This window comes from Dendropsophus ebraccatus, chromosome 1, assembly GCF_027789765.1.
Source record: "Dendropsophus ebraccatus isolate aDenEbr1 chromosome 1, aDenEbr1.pat, whole genome shotgun sequence".
Classification (NCBI taxonomy): Eukaryota; Metazoa; Chordata; class Amphibia; order Anura; family Hylidae; genus Dendropsophus; species Dendropsophus ebraccatus.
This window is the reverse complement of record NC_091454.1, coordinates 73145027-73167393: the sequence shown is the minus strand read 5'-3', so window position 1 is coordinate 73167393 and position 22367 is coordinate 73145027. Positions and strand designations below refer to the sequence as shown.

The following is a 22367-nucleotide window of genomic DNA, read 5'->3' as shown; positions in this document are numbered from 1 at the left end:
TTACTTTGCAGCTATTCCTGTGAAATGCCTAAAGGGCAAAAAAAACTGTGTGACTGTAGATTTGAGTACTTGAAAGGGTGAAGATTTCAAAATAGGGTAAATTATGGAGGTTTCTAGTATACAGGCCTTCAAAATATACTCCAAAACTGAACTGGTGCCTAAAGATTTTCTCAGTTTGAAATTTTCATGAAAAATTTGAAAATTGCTACTAAACATTAACAGCCTCTATCATCCTAAACAAGTAAAAGCATGTTCACCAAATGCTGTTATTATAAAGTAGACATGTTCTAGATATGAATTAATAAATTATGTAGTATTACTATTTTCCTTATTGGCAGAGACATTCAAATGTAGAGAAATGCTATTTTTAAAAAAAATTTTACAACATTTTTCACAAAAAAATTCTAAAGTTATAAACCCAAATTTACCACTAACATAAAGTAGAATATGTCACGAAAAAAACAATCTTGGAATTAAAAGGATTGATTAAAGCATTCCAAAGTTATTGATGCTTAAAGTGACACATATCATATTTGAAAAATTTGGCCGTGTCATAAACGCCAAAACTGGCTGTGTCCCCTATGGGTTAAGGGTATAAACCCACACACCGTATACACAGCGTATTTACTGCTGTGATACGCAGCAAATACGCAGCAGATTAGATCTAAATAACTGAACACAGCATCAAATCTGCTGCGTATTTGTTGCGTATCTGCTGCGTATACGGTGTGTGGGTTTGTACCCTAAGGGTGTGTTCACGTGTACCATATTTGCAGCGGATTTCACACTGCAAATTTGCAGCGAAATCTGCTGCAGATGCCTTCCCTGTCATTTTCAATGAAAAGACATACATGCAGCGTGATATTCATCCCACTGTGATTATGTAAATGCCGTCCCCCTTAATCCCCCGCCACTGGGAACATACTCCCCGTAGCCACTGATTGGCTGGGAGGGACCTACGGGAGCCTCAGTTTCAGCCATAGCGTGGTTTTGGTAAAGTATGTTTCCGGTGGCAGAGGGTTAAGGGGGCCGGCATTTACATACTCACAGCGGGATGACAGTGCCAGGGAAGGAATCTACGGTGGATTTATCTGCAAACTCGCAGTGTGAAATCCACTGCGGATATGGTACGTGTGAACACACCCTAAGGCTGGGTTCATACTACGTATATTTCAGTCAGTATTGTGGTCCTCATATTGCAACCAAAACCAGGAGTGGATTGAAAACACAGAAAGGCTCTGTTCACACACTGTTGAACTTGAGTGGATGGCCGCCATTTAATGGCAATTATTTGCTGTTATTTTAAAACAACGGCTGTTACATTGAAATAATGGCAGTTATTTACTGTTATATGGCGGCCATCCACTTAATTTCAAAATTGTGTGAACAGATCCTTGCTGTGTTTTTAAGCCACTCCTGGTTTTGGTTGCAATATGAGGACCACAATACTGGCTGAAATATACGTAGTGTGTACCCAGCCTAAGGCTGGGTTGTCAGATCGTTTTAAAACTGCATTTTTTCATAATGAAGGTGTTAAAAACGATCATTATTAAAATGTGTCATTATTAAAAAAAACAATCCTTTTACACTTAAAGTGACACTGTCACCCCCTTTGTGCATTCTGACATCTCTACACAGGTGTAAAGGGTAAATTTAGCGGTTTTCATACTTTAGTTCATATCATACGTCATGGTGTTTGTTCAAGTAAAAGGTGTCCTTTTATCAACTGCAGATTGTATTAAGTGGGCGGGGCCTCACAGCATTAGCGCCACTTAGCCCCGCCCACAACGGTACCGTTGGTCCCACCCCCTTCACGCCCATTCGTTGGCCGGCATAAAGGGGGTGGGGTCTAGACCTTTCGGCCAGCCTGTTCCAATGGCCGACGAGGGGGTGGGGCCCACTTAACACAATCTGCAGTTGATAAAAGATGACTTTTTTTTCTTGAACAAGCACCATGACGTTTGATATAAAATAAGGTATGAAAACCGCTAAATTTACCCTTTACACCTGTGTAGAGATGTCAGAATGCAAAAAGGAGGTGACAGTGTCACTTTAAAGCGTAACTGTCATTTCAGGGTCATTTTTCTGAAAATAATAAATATCAATAGTACAAGCGATTTTAAGAAACTCTGTATAGGTTTTATTTACCAAAAAAAGTTTCCTTCTGGACTGAAAAAGCAGTTTTCCTCGGTCCCCCCCTGACTTCAGAAGAAGCAGGATTTCTGTGTCCATTATGTGGCTATGGAGAGGGGAGGGGCTGTTAGATGTGGCTATGGAAAGGGGAGGGGCTGTTAGGAGTGACTGAGCACAGAGCAGTCCTGCACAGCACAACACCCTGCAATCTTCTCTCAGTAAGTTCATAGATAAGCACTGACCTTTCTGACCCCAGAATCCAGCGTTTTAGGTGCCCAGACAGTCTACAAACAGCTGACCTTCATGTCACCTCTTCCTGCTCTCTTATCTCCCTCGGCCCCTCCCCCCTCTATAGGGATATAATGGAGACAGCAGAACCCGTCTTCACTGGCTTCTCTGTAATGAAGACGTGTTTGCCTGATAATGCACAGATAAGAAGTGAGGAGGGGGGGGGGCTAGGATATTGCTTTTTGAGTACAGAAAGAGGGTTTTTTTTGCCTAATAAAACCTGTTATAGAGTTTCTTAAAATCGCTTATACTACTGTTTTCTGCAATAAAAAAAAAATGACAGTTACGCTTTAAAAATACGTAGTTTAAAACTATTATCAGTAACTATGGCAATTTGGGATAATCATGCACTTAAGTATATTATAACTATGAAAGAAAAAGTCAGCTACCGTCACCCACTGCCAGTAAACTATATACTTAAAATGGCGTGCTGATATTAACCAAGTCACTTGACTACATCATATGATCTTTTTAGAAGTATCCACTTAAAGAGCTTAAGCCATAAGGCTGCATTCCCACGTTCCGTGATCCTGACGGATCACGGACATGGAATGCATCTGTAATTAGATGCTGGGAGCGGGGGAGACTGTATTCATAAGCGCCGCGCTGTAATGAATCAGCCGTGCGGTGCTGTTACTACAGCACGGCGCTTATGAATACAGTCTCCCCCGCTCCCAGCATCTAATTACAAATGCTGTCCGGGCGCGGGGGGACTCCGATACATGCATTCCACGTCCGTGATCCGTCAGGATCACGGAACGTGGGAATGCAGCCTAAGATAGCACTTACAGGGGTGTTGCACAAACCTCTACTGTCCCATTCCCTGCTGGCAGTTCCTTGTTCCAAACCCAGGCAGTGCTGCACATGGGGACTGGGATCCATGAGAATAGCAAGGAGTACAATTCTACACAGCTTAAGCACAATTTTTACAAAAATACTTCCCATTATACCCCTTTTTGGGTTATGATAAATATTTAGGAGCAGATGGTAGTTGTTACCTTTTTATATATGTAATGCTTATATTGCTCTGTAATAAAATGTGTATTCTTTAAATAGGTTGACGACCATCCTGAAGTGCTGGATGTAGCTGCAGTTGAGGCAGCCCTTTCATTTTGTGAAGAGAATGATGACCCCCAATCCCTTGGTGGGCCCTGGGATCAGGCTGTTCAGGACCACACAGTGAAACAAGAGACACTCCCAAAGTCTCTTATTCCAGGACCCAAGGATACAGATACAATAATGAACATCATGGAGCTGACTGATATAAAAGCAGAACCTTCAGAACCAGAATTAGAGCCTACCCAGTCAGAGAGGACATCAGTGCCTTCTCACTCAACATTTCAGCTTGAATCTCTTGAAGAAGAGTTAAGTGAAACTAGTGTAAAAGAGACTGTTAAAGAAGAGGAGGAAGCAACTGATCATCAAGTGAAAACTGAGGTACATTTTATAAAGATAAGGGTATATTTTACTTAGATACCATTTGGTATTTGGCAAATTAACATGCTTTCTGTTGTCTCAAGGAGCCGCAGTGTGAAAATTCTCAGAGTGAGGCTTTTTCTAATGATGATGAGAGAGGGGTACCATCAGAGGAGAGTCCGTCTTTAACTGGTACGCACTTAAAGCACTAAAAATATGTATATACTAGGCTTGAGGTTATAATTAAGATTTAGAACAGTTGAGCTGTCTTGAGGAGGAGATGATAATGCATTTTTTCACTGCACTGCTTTTATTTTTAGACCCAATAAAATCAGAGCCTCCAGCTGCCAATCAGAACAAGGTAACTAATCTGTTCCATGTTATTTTCAAAAGCTTTAAAGGACACCTGTCACCCCCCGTGTCGGGGTGACAGGCTCCCGACCCCTGTTAGATCCCCTTTATACTCACGTGATCCCGCCGGGTCCCGCTTCCTGAGCCGGTGATATCACGGAGATATCAGCGCCCGAAGCCTGGCGCACGCTGACAGCAGAGTCAGATGCCCATAGAGAATGAATGGGGAGTCCGATGCTCTGTCATTCTCTATGGGCATCGGACTCATCTCTCAGCGCGCGCCGGGCTTCGGGCGCTGATATCTCCGTGACCCGACCGGCTCAGGAAGCGAGACCGGCGGGATCAAGTGAGTATAGGGGGATCTAACAGGGGGTCGGGAGCCTGTCACCCCGGCACGGGGGTTGACAGGTACTCTTTTAAAGATAAATATTTATATATTAAAGGAAACTTAAGCACATACTTTTATCCAGGACTCTCAAGGAGAGGAAGAAGACGAAGAGGAGGATGTTGCAAGTGAGGTTGGCAGTCCTGAAGAGACCAAGGAAGAAGAACCAGGAGAGGAATATCTGTCTGAAATGGATAATGAACCTCCGATCAGTGAGAGCGATGATGGGTTTAGTATTCATAATGCTCAGCTTCAGTCCCACACACTTGCTGATTCCATTCCTAGCAGCCCAGCATCCTCACAGTTGTGAGTAAATTTGTCTGTGTTCACATGTTTATGCTCAAAATTTTTGCACAATATTTTCAGCCTGTTTTAGAATAACATGTCATGTTATAATTTTAGTTCGGTATGCAGTGAAGATCAAGAGGCAATACAAGCTCAGAAAATTTGGAAGAAAGCTATTATGTTAGTTTGGAGAGCGGCAGCCAATCACAGGTCAGTCATTTTTTTCCCCCCATGTTTATTTGGTCAGAATAAACAATACTGCAGTTAGAAAAGGGAAATAAAAGATATAGGTTTATTGCATATTTAACTCACAGTAGTGTCCTCTCTTGTCATTTACTGATTGTTGAATGATACAGCTTGGCTAGTTTATGGTCATTTATATGCCACCTGCTTCCTGAGATCTCCTCCATTTTGTAAATATACAACTGTGCTAGAATAAAGTCTGGCTGCAAACCGTGGGAATGGGATATCTGTGCACTGAGGGCCTCCAGTGCACCAAACTAGCACAATTGCATATTTACAAAACTCAGGAGATCTCAGGAATCGTGTGGCAGTATAAGGAATGAACAGTGCCTTTTTGTGGTAAATTCGCAGACAAAAAGGCAGTGTTCACACACTGTTGAAATTAAGTGGATGGCCGCCATTTGAAATAACGGCTGATATTTGCCATTAAGTGTTGGCCATCCACTAAATTTCAACAGTGTGTGAACATAGCCTTTCTGTGTTTTCAATCAATCCCTGGTTTTGGTTGCAAAATACTGAGCAAAAATACTGTGCGTGAACATAGCCTAAACATTAAATATCTTAAGGAAGATTTAATTAACCAAATAATATAGTGATTTCCTTCTCTTCTGTCCAGGTATGCCAATGTTTTTCTTCAGCCCGTGACAGATGACATTGCTCCTGGTTATCATAGTATTGTGCAAAGGTAATAACTTACGTTCAATATGTACTATTATATTTTCAATCTATAATTACAGAGGCATTCAACATAAAGGAGAGAAAACAGTTGTCTCATATTCATCTAGTGAGTTTAAAGGCTTTGCTTAGGACTGTGTTAAAAAAAAAACAACAACAAAAACTATACTCGCCCCTTTAGTCCTAGTCACACCCAGTCACCACTCCAGTCTTTACCAGAGCTTATTAAGGTATAAAACACATGCTGTGATTGGTTTCTGGGCCACTGAGCCACTGTCTTGCTGTGGACTGCAGCTGTAGCCTGATGGCTAGAATCAATGTTGAAGTGTTGTGAAAAGTCACAGTGTAGCCCCTGCCTATTTATTCAAAAAAAGAAGTTACTATTTCACCTAGAAGGATGCTGTCACTTAATTTTTTTTTAAGGTCTGTGTATAACCACTAGTGGTTTTAGTACATGCAACTGTTTTTCATATCACCTTACCATCATATGTGTTGTGTTTTTTTTTGCTGTTAACTTTTTTTTTTTTTTTTTGCCATATACCAACATAACCACTGCAGCCAATCACTCAGCCTTGGTGTTCATGTGTTGTATACAGCTGAAGCCAGTGACTTGCAGCAGTTATGTGGGTACACGGGTATGTTTTTTTGTTTGTTTTTTTGCCACAGTCCTGTAAACAGAGCCCAGCAGGGAGGACCAGATTGGTGGTACTGGACTTATGGGTTGACTATATACAATAGCTATTTTTATTTTAAGTTAGTTTTATTAAGTTTGACATATTAAGTATAATTTGTTGCAGTAATTTTTATGTAACCTTTTCATTTCAAAGGCCCATGGACTTATCTACAATTAAGAAAAACATTGAGACTGGTTTAATTCGAAGTACAGCAGAGTTCCAGAGGGACATAATGCTTATGTTCCAGAATGCTGTAATGTATAACAGTTCTGATCATGATGTTTACCACATGGCTGTAGAGATGCAGCGTGATGTGCTTGAACAAATACAGGTATGGTAACTAGTGAGGTTAACTAAAATTAATTTGCTTATATGTTTTGGATTTAGAAGTGTAAAGGTATACAGTGGTACATTTTTTTTCTTTTGAAAATCTATTTCTTATATGACAGCAATTCCTAGCCACCCAGTTGATAATGCAGACGTCTGAATCCGGAATCAGCGCCAAGAGTCTAAGGGGCCGAGATTCCACACGCAAACAAGATGCCTCTGAAAAGGTAATTTCATTTGTATGGCTCAATAATAATTTGGGTTTGAGCATTTATCATAGCCTAAATAGTTTCTTACATTTGTTTCTTAGTTAAATCTATTTTAGAGAAAGCTGACATGTCATCAGACAGGTTAAAAGATATTAATGCCCTTCTCAAAGACCTCAGACTTATTTCCAACACGCACAGTTTCAAGCGTGCCCTGAAGACTCATCTCTTCAGATGCGCATATAACATTCCCTTATCTCGTCTTCCTCTCTGCTTTCCCTTCTCCATCCACTCTATATCCTCCTTGGTGCCATGTACTTTCTACCTGAAACAAGACAACTGCGTTTTGACTGGCTCGCCCAATCACCTATAGGCACTTTGCGACTATGTAGAATGACTAGAACATTGGCAAAAATAAAGCACTTACTGCCTCTTGTCACCTCCAGTCATCCTAGTAAGCTCTCGTGAGCAGGTCTCTAACTGTTTGTATCATTTTCTATTTTATTTTACTTATTTATTGTATAATGTATTATAAATATTACCTGTTCTGTACTTAATATTTATTTGTATAGCGCTGTTTTAAATATATATTATTATTATTATTATGCCCCTCTCCCCCGTATATCTATCCCTTCGCTTTATTTCAGTCTTTGCAGCAAATGAGTCAGATGTTTTGCCGGTCAGATAGTGGAGCAGTTCTCTCTCCTGAGCGCAGTGGATCTCTGTCATGTCAAATGTTGTTGCATATGACAGTAATGCTTTAATCATAACGTTGGAACTGTTTAGTTTTGTGGGTATTGGAACAGCCTTACAGGGGTACTCCATGGAAAATCAACGGGTGTCAAAGTTCTACAGATTTGTAAATTTTATTTTAAAAAATCTCAAGTATTCCAATTCTTATCAGCTGTTGTATGCCCTGGAGGAATTGGTGTAGTTTCAGTTTCACACAGTACTCTCTGCTGCCATCTCTGTCCCTGTCAGGAATTATCCATAACCGTAGAGGTTCTCTTTGGGGATTTGCCAATGCTCTGGACAGTTCCTGACATACACAGAGGTGACAGCAGAGAGCACTGTATCAGACACCACTTTCTGCAGGACATACAGCAGCTGATAAGCACTGGATGACTTGAGATTCTTAAATAGAAGTAATTTACAAATTACACCAGTTGATTTAAATGCATTTTTTATTTGGACAACCCCTTTAGGTTCATAAGTGACAGTTTGTTAACCAGGGTGGGTTTTATTGTCCCTGGGGGTAGCAAGAGAAGTCACCACTAGAATTCTTGCGCTAAAATTCTTAAATATTTCTTAAAGTTGGAAAACCTCCTGTAGAAATATAAAAACCTCCCTCCCCCTATGTAGGATCATTGTCAAAGTCCTGGCTCCTCTTTTGCTTTTGTGTTGCCAGCTTCTTAATGTCTTGTGTCGGAGGAGAGTCTCCGTGGAATCTGACCTGTTTTTCTGTTTGTCCTCTAACAGGACAGTGTCCCCATGGGCTCTCCTGCCTTCCTTCTCTCTCTCTTTGTAAGTATTGAATAGCTGGATTGTATTGGAGGATATGTGTTTCAGCACCCTCCATCCATTCATTACAGCTGTTTGACAATGTAATCAATGTACTTTGTTAAATGTTATTAGTGTCTGCTTTGTGTCTTCCTTGCATTGCTTCCTTAGTGCTTCTTTCTGTCCTTCAGACTGATTATATATGTTTGTGAAAATTGTCCAAATCCAAAATAGCAAGGTTTATCATTCTTGACATTTAGTGCATGATAATAAAGATGTATTCCATTTCACAGTGTAGTGTGTATTGAATAGGATCAGCAGAGCTTTGAATTGTGACAGGGTTAGCACAGCACTAGGATGTGAAGGCAGAAGGTCACTACTTAGTGTCCCAGGTATGTGACTTTTCCAGCTGTATCAGAGTTTGAACTAATTAAATAATATAAAAAAGTAATTTGTATTAATTAAGGTTATACTATCTCTTAGAGATTCTGTAGGACATTTTATTACTTAATTTATTCTTGGCTTTATACTGACACATTGCTTTTGCTTTTTTTTTTATTCTTTTACTTATTTTGCAGGATGGAGGCACGCGAGGCCGCCGTTGTGCAATTGAAGCCGATATGAAGATGAAAAAATGAGGCGTCTGTTGCATGCAATACATTGCAATAGCAGTAAAAATGATATGTATTCATATGGTTGATGTCGTCTTTGGAACGCTAACCCCAGTATCTGGGTTTGTTGATACATTTCTGTTTGCCCTGCCTTCCATGAAGTGACGATACAAGCAGTATTAATTATTTGTACATATGTACAGCAAAGCTACTCATACAGGTGGTTCTTTTGGTTTTTTTTCCCTGTAACAGTGGGATAGGATACAGCAAAAATAGACTTCTCCTTTCTTTTGGATTGTCTCTTTATTTGGGCTTTAAAAAGCAGAGCTGCCTTGTGATGTTTGTGAACTTTTGTATTAGTGCAACATAGACAAATACATTTTCCAGGACAAAATAAAAAGTTGCATTTATTATTTTTTTTCTTGTGTAAGTAACATTTTTTTTTTTTTTTTTATGAACTCATGTTTTTAATTATTGTACAGATGTATGATTATATAAAATTTGTGAAGTGTTTAGGAGCTGAGATGCAGGCATCATTTATTGACAGTAAGATCAAGAACATAAGTCCTCTTGGGATTTAATCTCTCATTGCAAATAGACTCGGGCTATGTCCTGTAATTTAGCTCAGCCTTATTAAGTTGAATGGAGGGTGATGCAATACTCACAGCTTATGGAGGGGTTAGAATAAATAATACTGTAGGAGATAAATTTGTTATTGTCTGAAACTCTTTCCTGTTTTGCTTTTCAAAAACAGATTTGAAATATATTGTAAGTCTATGTTCACACAACATAAAAAATATGGTAAACTCTGGCTGTAGTTTTCATTTAAAACAACTGCCATAGTTTACTGGCGCTGCAGTGAATGCAACAACGGTGGTAGTGCTAACACCCAGGGTGCCCTGTGGCCATAGAGAAAGAAATAATTCTTTCAATTAACCCTCTGTGCACACAATGTATGGCCATGCTCACGGCCGTACATTGCATAGAAGGCTATGGCTAATTGGATTGCAGGCGCACCCAAAGGTGCCCGCAATTCAAATAGAAATAAAATAATGTGCATCTGGCGATAATGCAGTCTTGGCCTGATGACCATGTAAAACAACGGCCCTTGTTTAAAACTGTTACAAACGGCCGTGTCAAACAAAGGCAGTTGTTTGTGCAAAGTGTGAACATGGCCTAAGACTGTATACAGAGATGATAACAGAACTTTGTAAATAGGACAGGTATCAACTTTTTTGATCAAGTTTGTAGAAAAGTTCTAAACTTAAGTGTCATTTGTTTCTTTTTTTTTTACGTGATGTATATGTTAATGAAAATTCAATAAAGTCATCATGTTTGGACATACGTTGTAATGTTTTAAGCTGATTGAAAAACAAGGTACAGTGATGCCTTGGGTTACGAGCATAATTTGTACCGGGACTTTGCTTGTAGTCCAAATCCACTCTTAAACCAAAGCAAATTTTCCCATAAGAATTTATTGAAATGCAGACAATTGGTTCCACCCCCCAAAAATAATGATTTTATATTCTGAATAACATGTAAAATACATGAAACAAATATTTTTAAACAGTAGAATATGTGATGATATAGGTTACTGTACAGTATAGTAAATCAGCATGTGGAGTATAATGTTTTGTAAGTGCATAAACTTGCAGAAACAGCAGCAGTTTTGTAGATACACAATGGAACTGCAGATCTCCATAATGCAGAAGCGTAGTACAACAGGCTAGAATAGAGAAGCAGGGCTGTTGTCAGAGGTCTGTGTGGTCACATGACAACAATGGAGAAGGGGGTGTGTTCAGCATGGACCAATCAGGACTGACAAAGACTGCAGGGAGCATGAAGGAATGAGCAGGACAGATGTGTGCACATAGATGCAGCACTCTCTGTCTGGGGAGAGAGGAGTTACAGCTATGAAGAGATTACCTTCACAGTCCTGTCCCTTGATGCAAGCCTCAGCCTGAAGTGGATCTGCGCACTATACAGACCATGCCGCTCCCCCACTCCCACCCAGTAGAGGGCTTTCTTAAACAAAGTCACAATTTTGAAAAACTGTGAGCTTTTAAACCAAGGTACCACTGTATTTTATTTGTTAAATACAAAACATTGCAAATGTAAGCATAACTGAGAACCTATGTTTCTTTTTCTTTTTTCCTGACTATCTAGGATCCTCCTGCTTAGGTCTTCTTACCAGAGGATTAAAATCTGACAGCACAGCCCCCTACTGTGTAACTAGGAGCCTTTAATATTTACTACAGACGATTCTGGTTCACTTTACCTTATTTTGCCTGAACTGGAATAACCTTTCAGTAATGCCTTAATGGCCTTGACCTAAAAGCAAAATAAGCTACAGGCTTATTCTACAGCAGCAGAGATGAAAGTCAATTGACTATATTAAACAGATGTCAGAAGCATGTCCTGGAGTTCCCTCAATATTTATGTAGCAGCTCTTGAAAGAACCGTCCTAAAGACTAAGAGAATGCCCTAGTCTTTATTTCAGCATTTTCAATTTCATAGTGGAGATTTTTTGTAGAGAAATTCTTTGGCCTCATGTCAATAATGAAAAGGCTGTGTATTAATGGTAATTCTACTTACCCATTTCATTTTTCTTGAATTACAATGGCAACTAAAGAGACATGGATTACCCCACAGCAACAGGAAACCTGTAAATGAAAAAGTCCTTCGGCATCAAATACTGTGGCCAGAAAGATTAATGTTAAATACAAGTTCAGTTTCTTTTTTTGATAACCATTCTCAAGCTTTCACCAACACTGCATGGGTAAAAAAAACAACAATAAACGGGGTGCTATACAACCAACAGTGGCATGGATAGGGATGAGAACATGGGAGAGGATCAGACAGCCGATTTAAATACGAGCTTTAGGGCCCTATTCCACTGGACGATTATCGTTAGCTTAATCGCTAACGATCAACGATCTCAAACGACCGCTTTGAGAGTTTCTTGAGATCGTTAGCGCAATTCAATTAAGCGATGGTCGTTAAATCAAGTAGTTTTTGCGGTCGTTTCTAGGTCGTTGTTCGTTCGCTTCACATTGATTCAACAGAACGATAAGCATGCGATTTATGTACAAGTAGGTTTTTTTTTTTTTTTTTGGTCCACCTATATGGGTGTTTTCAGTCAGTACGGAATCCAATCAGCTTCCATCTTGGAATCCATCTTGGATTAGTTCAAAACTACAACAGAACTACAACTACAAGTACAACAGATCGTAATTTGAAGACCCAAGCCTTTCAAGCCTTTCGCCCTCATCCACCCAACTATTCCTAGGCTATTATTCCCCATCGAAAATTGAATCGTAGATTCGTTCGTTCCTAGGGAAAATTTGCGTACGGAACAAACCTACTCAATTTACCTTTCACCAACAGGAAGTGAAGCCTGCGCCACGTGGACACAAGCGGTGGGTTGGAGCACAGTTGAAACAATGGAAGATGGTCCCTGTCAATCAATGTGTTTAGCCAATTAGAATTTGCACTGAATGCACTAAGCGCACCCACCAACGACCAAGGAACGATCAAGCGATTTTTAATTCAACGGCAAAATTTGCGAACGAGATACGAACGAACAACGATAAAAATAGGTCCAGGTCTCTTCCAACGATCAACGATTTCTCGTTCGGTCGTTAATCGTTAACTGCATTTCAACCGAACGATTATCGTTTAGATTCGAACGATTTAGCGATAATCTGAACGATAATCGTCCAGTGGAATAGGGCCCTTAGAACCTTTGTAGGCCCCAGAACATTGCAGGAAGATTTTGATATTTCCTCAGTTCTATTGACTGTTTAATACACCTATGAATATCTACATTATGAAATTCCCTCTTTTTTTCTGAGGCTAAGTTACAACAGAGAGAAGGCATGGTGTCCTGGTATTGATGAAAATTAAATATCCTCAGGAGAAAAGCAGAGTCAGGTTTTCACACAATTCTGTTACCCTTATACATGTATAATGAAAAGATAATACCCCAACTTTCCTATCTGACTTATAATGGATTTAAAATCCTTTATTAAAGCCAGTCTTATAGAGGCTGAAGTTGCAGAGGAACTTGCCGGTTGAAAGTTGAATAAGGTGGTGGGTCCAGATGGCGTCCACCCCAGGGTTCTTAAACAACTCGACTCTGTGATTGCTGCCCCCCCCCCCCCCCCCCCCCGACAGATCTGTATAAGCAATCCCTCCTAACAGGAGATGTACAGGAGATGTCCCTGATGATTGGAAAACAGCCAATGTTATACCCATCCACAAGAAGGGTAGAAAGAAGAGCCAAGTTACTACAGGCCAGTTAGCTTAACATTTGTGGTAGTACAAATGATAGAAACTTGTAAAAAAAAAAATATATGATAGGTCACGTAAGAATTAAAAATTTGATGGATGCAAACCATCATAATCTCATTGATTTATTTGATTATGTGACAAAAGTGTTGGATGAAGGTGGTGCTGTGGATATTGCCTTTCGGGACTTCAGCAAAGCCTTTGATACAGTTCCCCATAAAGAGCTAATAGAGAAGTTAGAGGAAATTAGACTTAATCCCTGGATAGTTCAGTAGATTTGTGTTTGGCTGAAGGATATCAAAGGGTTGTTGTTAATTGTGTATCTTTTGAGCAGAGACTGGTTACAAGTGGTGTGCCACAAGGGTCTGTTCAGGGTCCTAAGAAAAGTAGTAGTTCACAGCTCCATAAAACTTCCAATCTTTATTCGGGATGCATCTTAAAACAACGCTGCTGTGTTTTTACTTGTTTATTGTTTTAGGCTGGGTTCACACTACGTATATTTCAGTCAGTATTGTGGTCCTCATATTGCAACCAAAACCAGGAGTGGATTAAAAACACAGAAAGGCTCTGTCCACACAATGTTGAAATTGAGTGGATGGCCGCCATATAACAGTAAATAACTGCTATTGTTTCAATATAACAGCCGTTGTTTTAAAATAACAGCAAATATTTGCCATTAAATGGCGGCCATCCGCTCAATTTCAACATTGTGTGAACAGAGCCTTTCTGTGTTTTCAATCCACTCCTGGTTTTGGTTGCAATATGAGGACTACAAGACTGACTGAAATATACATAGTGTGAACCCAGCCTTAAGATGCATCCCGAATAAAGATTGGAAGTTTTATGGAGCTGTGAACTACTACTTTTCTTTGTAATCCAGTTCGGGTGACGGCCCGCGATACCATCACACGTGCTCCTATCCTGGGGTTATCTGGCAGTACGCAGTGTGTGCAAAGGGTGAGCTGATCCTCTTGCTTTTGGTTGTTCAGGGTCCTACTCTTTAATTTGTTTGTAAGTGACATAGGAGAAGGTTTGGTAAGTAAGGTTTGTCTGGATTTGTGGTCTGAATGATAGAAACTGCAAGTCAGTGTTTCCAAATGCAAAATAATGCATTTGGGGAGGAGGAATCCTCCATGAGTATCATATCAGCAATGTTGTGTTGGCAAAGACTTCAAATGAGAAGCATTTTGGTATTTAGGACTAAATAAGGTTCAGGAGGGGGAGTGTTTTAAGAAAAAAAATCAACTCAAGAACAAGAGGACACAGTGAGAGGTCAGTTGGGGGAAAGAGCAGAAGCAATGTAAGAAAATATGACTTTTTTTGAAAGCGTAGTAGATGATTGGAACAAACTTTCAGCAAATGTGGAAGGTTTTTTTTATAACTTCTACATGGCCATTGATAGATCAGGTCTTCGATTTATTGGAGGACCTAGGAGTCTGAGATTTGAGAAAGCCCTTAAGAGAGAGCCAGGTCATTTGACACCAGAAGGGAGCTATTAGTATTACTGTAGCACCATCTAGAAGGAAAAGCACATGTATGGTCATCTTATCCCCTTCAATATTTAGACATTTTAAGTGGGGCTGAACTGCTTTAATTTTGTGGACTTCTACTTTCAAGGTATCTTGGTATATGAGAGGAAGCTTCCAAATTATCACACCTATTCACTTCTTTAGAAACCCCTATGGGTTGATCAGCTTTCTGTTTGTCTGAAGAGATGATTAGCCATCCAGAACTCCACAGCAAAGTAAAACTGGTACTGCTGTGCTAGCCAGAGATATTGATAAAAAGGAACATTCAAAAGTACAAACAACAGATTTTCTAAGGCAGTGTAAGTAAACAGTGTAAAAAAGGCTGCCCTGGCAGAAGGGAAATTTAACTTTCCTTGTCAGAGCACTGGACCAATCAGAGACAGGTTTTTTTTTTTATGTCCAGGTTTTCTGTCCCTGGGTAACAGTTGTCTGGCTTGCCCAAGAATAGTTGCATCTATTTTTTGACTAGGTGTCTTTCAGGCAATAGCATTCGGTAGTAATTGTATTGGGTAAAAGAATCAAGAATTCTGTGCTTTTTAGCTGTTTTTTTTTTTTTTTTGTAGTGTATCTTGCTTTTTTTTTAAATTAAGAAAGCAAAAATGTTATTAAATATTAGAGATGAGCGAACCTCAAGCATGCTCGAGTCCCTGCGAACCCGAGCGTTCGGCATTTGATTATCGGTGGATGCTGGAGTTGGATAAAGCTCTAAGGTCTGGAAAACATGGATACAGCCAATGACTATATCCATGATTTCCACATAGCCTTAGGGCTTTATTCAACTTTAGCAGCCACCGCTAATCAAATGCTGAACGATGCCGGGTTCGGATGGACTCTTGACATGCTCGAGGTTCGCTCATCTCTTAAATATCTTAAAGTGTACCTGTCATTATAACTTCTAAATCTAAAATTTAAACCAACAGTAGATGTGATCTAAAACAAGTTTGCAATTTACATTCTTTATTATTTTTGTTGTTATCATGCTGTAAAACAAAGCTGAACTTAGCAGAAATCCTGGTCCAGTCTCCTGAAGGCATATTTTCTGACTTTTGCTGGTTGAAAACAGACTAAACAGGAATTTCAGCCAGTACAGAGAATCACAGTTCAATGTGTCCATCAATCACATGACTGCCTTCTCCCTGTGAGCGCTCAGATGGCCTGGGAAACACATAACTTCCTGTTTTCTGACTCTTTAAGGAAAAAAAAGTCAGAAAACAGAAAGTGCCATGTTTTCCATGATAACTAGAAAGAAAAAAAATTATGACACGTACGACACGTACATTTTAAAATAAAGCAGTTGTAATCTAATGTGGGAAGCTTTTATAGTGCAAGGACAAGAACTGCACACACTGGGTAACATACTTTTTTTTTTTTTTTGGTATAAGAATTAAGCTTTCCCTGACGCCCATTAGCAGCACAAGGTATGGGGTGTTCCCACTCCTTGTGAGCCTGTGGGACAGTGGGAAGTGTTAATGAAACGAATTACCATGCCGGATAGCCCCCCTCCCCTAGGGTTATATAACCCCAACTTGCCCATGACTTTGTAAAGGCCATTACAAGGCTTAGGCCTAGAATGGTGAAATTGGTATCTAACTGGGACCTATCCTTAGTCCTCAAACAAATTTGATTTCATCCTTTTGAGCCGGTGCAGGATTGCCCAATCAAGTTTCTAACTAGGAAGCTGCCCTGTCTTCTAGCAGTAACCACTGTGAAAAGAGTAGGCCATTTGCAGGCTCTAACCTCTAAAGAGCCCTACGCTACTTTTTTTGATAAAGTTATTTCCAGATTACTGCCATCTTTTTTTGCCTAAGTTTGCATCTTTCTTCAAAATCAATTCATTGTGTTACCCTCGACATCAAATGGGGGTTATACTTGTTAAGTCCCTGTGCTTTGTGCTGCTAATGGGCGCCGGGAAAGCTAACATTTAGAATGTTAATGTGTTTTCCCTTATCCCATTAGCAGCACAACACTCCCGACCTTGAGTATTTACTCATCATGGACAAGGTGGGGTTATATACCCTAGGGGAGAGGGCTATCCAGCATGGTGATTTGTTTTATTAAAATTTCCTGCTGCTCTACAGGCTCACAAGGGGTGGGAGCACCCCATGCTTTGTGCTGGTAATGGGCTAAGGGAACACACATAAACATTCTAAATGTTAGCATATGCTGTGTCTGTATCCTGTTGCATAGAACAATATAAACGAATGGACATAGATTACTATAGTTTTTTTAATATTAAATGATTTATTATTTTTTTTAGACTGCATACAAAAAAAAACATTTAGAAAAATAATGAAGAAATGCAGGTTACTTTTTTGTGTTTTTTTTCAGAAGGGTTCCCATTTGCAACAGAACATACAAAGAGATCATCTCTTTTGTCATGATGGTATTTGCCCTTCAAGCTGTAGTCGGTATCACAGTGATATTGAATATGTTGAGAAGGAACAAGTTATACATGAAGATAAGCCATACATCGAAAACCAAATTGATTCACTTTCTTTGAAATTTGAGGGTATAATGCTCAGTGCAGATGAAAGCAATTCAAATGATGAGCATTCCTGCCATGATGTGTCACAGGTATTAAAGGTTTCCCTGCTATATTTTCAGGGTTTTTTTTACATTGTGTGTCCTCAGCTTAGCACATTGTACTTAAATGGTCACTGCCGTTTAATTTTTTTCAATCAATAGTATTGGGTTTATTAGCCGAAAAATGCATTTTTATCATCAGCACTGACCTTTCTGACCTCTGAATACTGCCTTTCACACAGGTCCCGCTGTGTAATCCTTTGTTCTCTGCTAGCGACTAATCTCCCCCCTCCCCTCTCCATAGAACAGACAGGGCTTGAATGATGTAGAAGAGTAGAGATTTCCTGATAATGAGCAGTGGATGAGAGAGAGGAGGGAGGAGGGGACCTGGGAAAAGTCTTTTTGAATGCATATAATGGCATATTTGCCTTATAAACCCAATGACAAAGTTTCTTAAAATCACCTGTACTATTGATTTCTGCAAAAAATAAAATAAAAAATATAACAGTGACACTTTAAGTAAAAAACCCTGGACTCTGGCACAGAATTAGAACAAAATGTTCTATCTCAGATTAACCTGATATGACACTTGTCATATGAAACTAGAAATATTAATATCTTGACTGACTCTTTAATTTGTTTATGCTGCTTAGAACTTTCTACTTCTACAGAGGTAACCTAAGGCTTAAAGGGGTATTCCTATGTCAACTAACATAGTTAAACTTTACGTTAAATATTTTTGCAAATACGTGGAAAATTTACTCACCGGTAATTTTCATTTCCTGGAGTCCGTAGGCAGCACACCATGGGTTAATGTGACGTCATCTAACCGGATAGAAGAGGGTTAACCTAGCAATAAAAATCACAGATGCACCACCTCGTATGGGCGTGCAATAACCACGGTCCAAATACGTGTAAATTATATTTAATTTCCCAGAATCACGTATAAAATCTAACTTTTATTAGATATGCATTAAAAGTAATCTATCCCTAAGTATACTAGTCTATCAGAGGGTCAACACCCTAGATCTGTTGTGAAGTGCCTATTTCATATGTGTAGAACACTTGTTTTAATACATTTTTTACTTTTAATGCATATCTAATAAAAGTTAGATTTTATACGTGATTCTGGGAAATTAACCTAGCAATAAGCATAGTTAATTAGTGAAGTTCAAACCACTCCCCCGAAGGGGGCTATATCTAGCTGCTAGGTCAAGATACCATTGTATAATAAAAATAGCAATAACACGTAAGGGTGGGATGTTTGTGCTGCCTACGGACTCCAGGAAATGAAAATTACAGGTGAGTAAATTTTCCACTTCCTGATCGTCCTACGGCAGCACACCATGGGACATGGAAAGCAGTACCTTACATCAGGGTGGGATCATCTTGTAGCTCCTTGAATTATTCCTTTGACAAAGGCCGACCCCTCAGAGGATAACACGCCAAGCCGGTAGTGTTTGACAAATGTGGAGGTTGATGACCACGTGGCTGCTCTGCAAATTTCCTCTAGCGGGATGTTGGCTCTTTCAGCCCAGGGTGCTGCAGTCGATCTCGTTGAATGAGCTCTGAGCTATAAAGGAGATTCTAGGCCTTCCGCTATGTAGCAGAATGTCTTTTATCCATCTGGACAGTGAGGCTTTACTGGCTTTGGCTCCCCGATTGGGGCCGGAGTAGAGTAGAAATAAGGACTCTGATGATCTGTCCGTTTTTGTCCTCTCTAAGTAACAGAATATGGCTCTTTTGACATCTAATAATTGGGCATTAGAGTCCGAGACTTCCTCCAGAACTGGGAGGATAATTTCCTGGTTCAGATTTGTAGCTGAGGCTACCTTTAGTAAAAAAACAGGCATCGTCCTAAGGACCACTGCATTAGGTAGGAGGCGTAGATAGGGGTCCTTGCATGATAAGGCTTGAAGTTTGCTAAGCCTTCTTGCTGATGTGATTGCTACCAGGATTAGCGTCTTCCAGGATAACATTCTGATGTCTGATGTTTCCAATGGCTCAAATGGACTGTTGCATAGTTGCTTTAGAACTATGGTAAGGTCCCAGGAGGGTACTGGGTTATTATAGGTAGGCATAAGCTTTGCTATGGCCCGGAAGAATCTGGATATAAGGGCCACTCCTGAAAAACGACCTTCTGTATGGGCATTAATAGCCGTAAGATGGACCTTCAGGGTATTTAATTTGAGGCCTTTATCATACCCGTTTTGGAGGAATTGAAGAACTGAAGCTACGTTGTGAGTTTCTCTGGATGTTTCCGGGCACCAAAGAGAGTATAGTTTCCAAATTCTGGCATACGCTCTATTGGTACTTGGTTGTCTGGAAGCTAAAATAGTGTCCACTACTTTATCAGAGAAGCCCCTTTTTCTTAAGGCTGATCGTTCATCCTCATGCTGTTAGGTGTAGATGGTGTACTTGAGGGTACTTCATTCCTCCTTGCAGTAGAAGATTCTCCTGTTGAGGTAGTCTCTAAAATGCTCCTCTCGATAATTTCAATGCGAGTGGAAACCAGGCTCTGCGAGGCCAGTGGGGTAGAATTGCAATGGCCTCCACTCTCTCCTGCTGTATCATCCGCAGAACGCGGGGAATCATCAGAAGAGGGGGAAACACATAGATGAAGATTCCTCTCCAACTTATTGACAGACCGTCTATGGCCACCGGATTCCCTTGTCTTCACAGGGAGCAAAACTTCTCTATCTTCTTGTTCCAATGAGAAGCCATCACGTCTAAGTTTGGACGTCCCCACCTGTCCACTATCTTCTTGAAGATGTCGAGATTCAACTCCCATTCTCCGGGAAGGAGGAAGTTCCGGCTTAGCCAGTCTGCCTGAATGTTCAGGATGCCCTTGATGTGGATAGCCGATATTGAATCTACATACTTCTCTGTCCATATCATTATCTGGGAGCATTCTTTTTCCAGTTGTGGACATCTTGTCCCTCCCTGTTTGTTGATGTAATATACGGCCGACAAGTTGTCGGACTGTACCTGGACTGGCTGGTGGCATAAGAGGTGTTGGAAATGAGCTAATGCTAGCTTCACTGCTCTTCGTTCTTTCAGGTTGGAAGAAAGTTTCCTTTCTTCTGATGTCCATTGTTCTTGTGCCCAGTGATTGTTGACATGGGCACCCCAACCCAAGCCTGATGCATCCGTAGTGATGACTGTAGGAAGACGAACTAGAGACTTTCCCTGGGTCAGATGAGGTGTGTTCAGCCACCAGTTGAGGCTGTTCTTTACTGATGGAAATATCAGAATATGGTTGTCTAGGCTGCCCTGGGATCTGTCCCAGAAATGGAGAATATGTCTCTGCAGAGGGCGGAAATGTGCCTTTGCCCAGGGAACTGCCTCTATTGAGGAAGTTAATAGTCCCAAGACCTTCATGGCGTATCTTACTCTGCAGAAGTTGTGACGCACCAGGTTGCGCGCTGAACTCTGCATCCTCGAGACTCTGTCCTTGGACAACTGCAGGCTCATCTCTCGAGTGTTGATGATGAAACCCAGGAATTGTATTCTGGAGGAAGGGACCAGCTGCAATTTTTTGTGGTTCACCAGAAAACCATGTTTGAAGAGGCACTGCAGGGTGACTGAAAGATGGTGGGTAAGGGTTTCGGTGAAAGAAGCCCTCAGGAGCCAGTCGTCCAGATAGGGTGTGATGAAAATTCCCTGCAGTCTCAGGGCTGCTGCTAGAACAACTGCCACCTTTGTGAAGACCCTGGGTGCCGAGCTTATCCTGAGCGGAAGACAAGTGAATTGGTAATGGATGATTTCCTGAGAGGTGCGAACTGCCAGACGAAGATATTGCCTGTGGGCCTTTAACCCCTTAAGGACCGGGCCTGAAATGGCCTTAAGGACCGGAGCAAATTTTATGAATTTGACCAGTGTCACTTTATTCATTAATAACTTCGGGATGCTTTTACCTATCCGGCTGATTCTGAGTTTGTTTTCTCGTGACATATTGTACTTCACATTTCTTGTAAATTGGAGTCGATACTTATAACGAATCTTTATGAAAAAACCCCAAATAGCGTGAAAAATTGTGAAAAAATGCATTTTTCCAACTTTAAAACTTTTCTGCTTATACAGAAAATGGTTATACCACATAAATTATATATTAAATAGCATTAGCAACATGTCTACTTTATGTTGGCGGCATTTATTAAACTATATTTCATTTTTTATAGACAATAGAAAGCTTAAAACATTAGCAGCAAATTTCCAAATTTTCAGTAAAATTTCAAAATCAGATATTTTTAGGGAACTGTTCAGGTTTAAAGTGTATTTGAGGGGACTGTGTGTTAGAAAGCCCCACGAAGCACCCCATTTCAGAAACTGCACCCCCTAAACTCTGCAAAAGCACATCCAGAAAGTTTTTTAACCCTTTAGGGGAGTCACAGAAATAAAAGCTAAGTGTGTAAGAAATTTGAAAATTTTAATTTTCTGTGCAGAGATTTTATTGTAATCCAATATTTTTCATAATTATAAGCTTATTACCAGAGAAATGCACCCCAATATTGATTGCCCCGTTTCTGCAGTTTATAGAAATACCCCATATGTGGCCCTATTGCGCTATTTGACGCAACCACAAGCCTCAGATATAAGGGAGCGCCTAGTGAATTTCAATGGCTCCGTTATTTTTGGTCATTTTTGACTGTACCACTTCAGGTTGGCAGAGGCTCTGGGGTGCCAAAACCTAAAAAACACCCCTAAAGGGACACCATTTAGAAAACTACACCCCTCAAGGAATGTAACAAGGGGTGCGGTGAGCATTTGGACCCCACAGGTGCTTCACAGATTTTCCAAACAATATGGCTTGAAAAAAGACTAAAGTATTTTTTACACTAAAATGTTGTTCTAGCCTTCAATTTTTCATTTTCACAAAGGGATAAAAGGAAACAAAAAACACAAAACATGTAGCGCAGTTTCTCCCGAGT

General features: G+C 40.2%; 1 protein-coding gene across 2 annotated transcripts in view; it reads left to right on the top strand.

Annotated features, from left to right (window-relative positions):
• The window catches only part of BRD8 (bromodomain containing 8), a 54886-nt gene that overhangs the window by 13670 nt on the left and 18849 nt on the right, over window positions 1–22367 (top strand). For both annotated transcript variants that reach the window (XM_069972849.1, XM_069972841.1), the window contains 10 exons: window positions 3478–3858; window positions 3942–4029; window positions 4158–4198; window positions 4659–4879; window positions 4976–5068; window positions 5718–5786; window positions 6604–6781; window positions 6900–7004; window positions 8463–8507; window positions 17242–17487. In XM_069972849.1, the coding sequence (XP_069828950.1) occupies window positions 3478–3858; window positions 3942–4029; window positions 4158–4198; window positions 4659–4879; window positions 4976–5068; window positions 5718–5786; window positions 6604–6781; window positions 6900–7004; window positions 8463–8507; window positions 17242–17487 (1467 nt within the window). The remainder of the gene's footprint in view (window positions 1–3477; window positions 3859–3941; window positions 4030–4157; window positions 4199–4658; window positions 4880–4975; window positions 5069–5717; window positions 5787–6603; window positions 6782–6899; window positions 7005–8462; window positions 8508–17241; window positions 17488–22367) is intronic.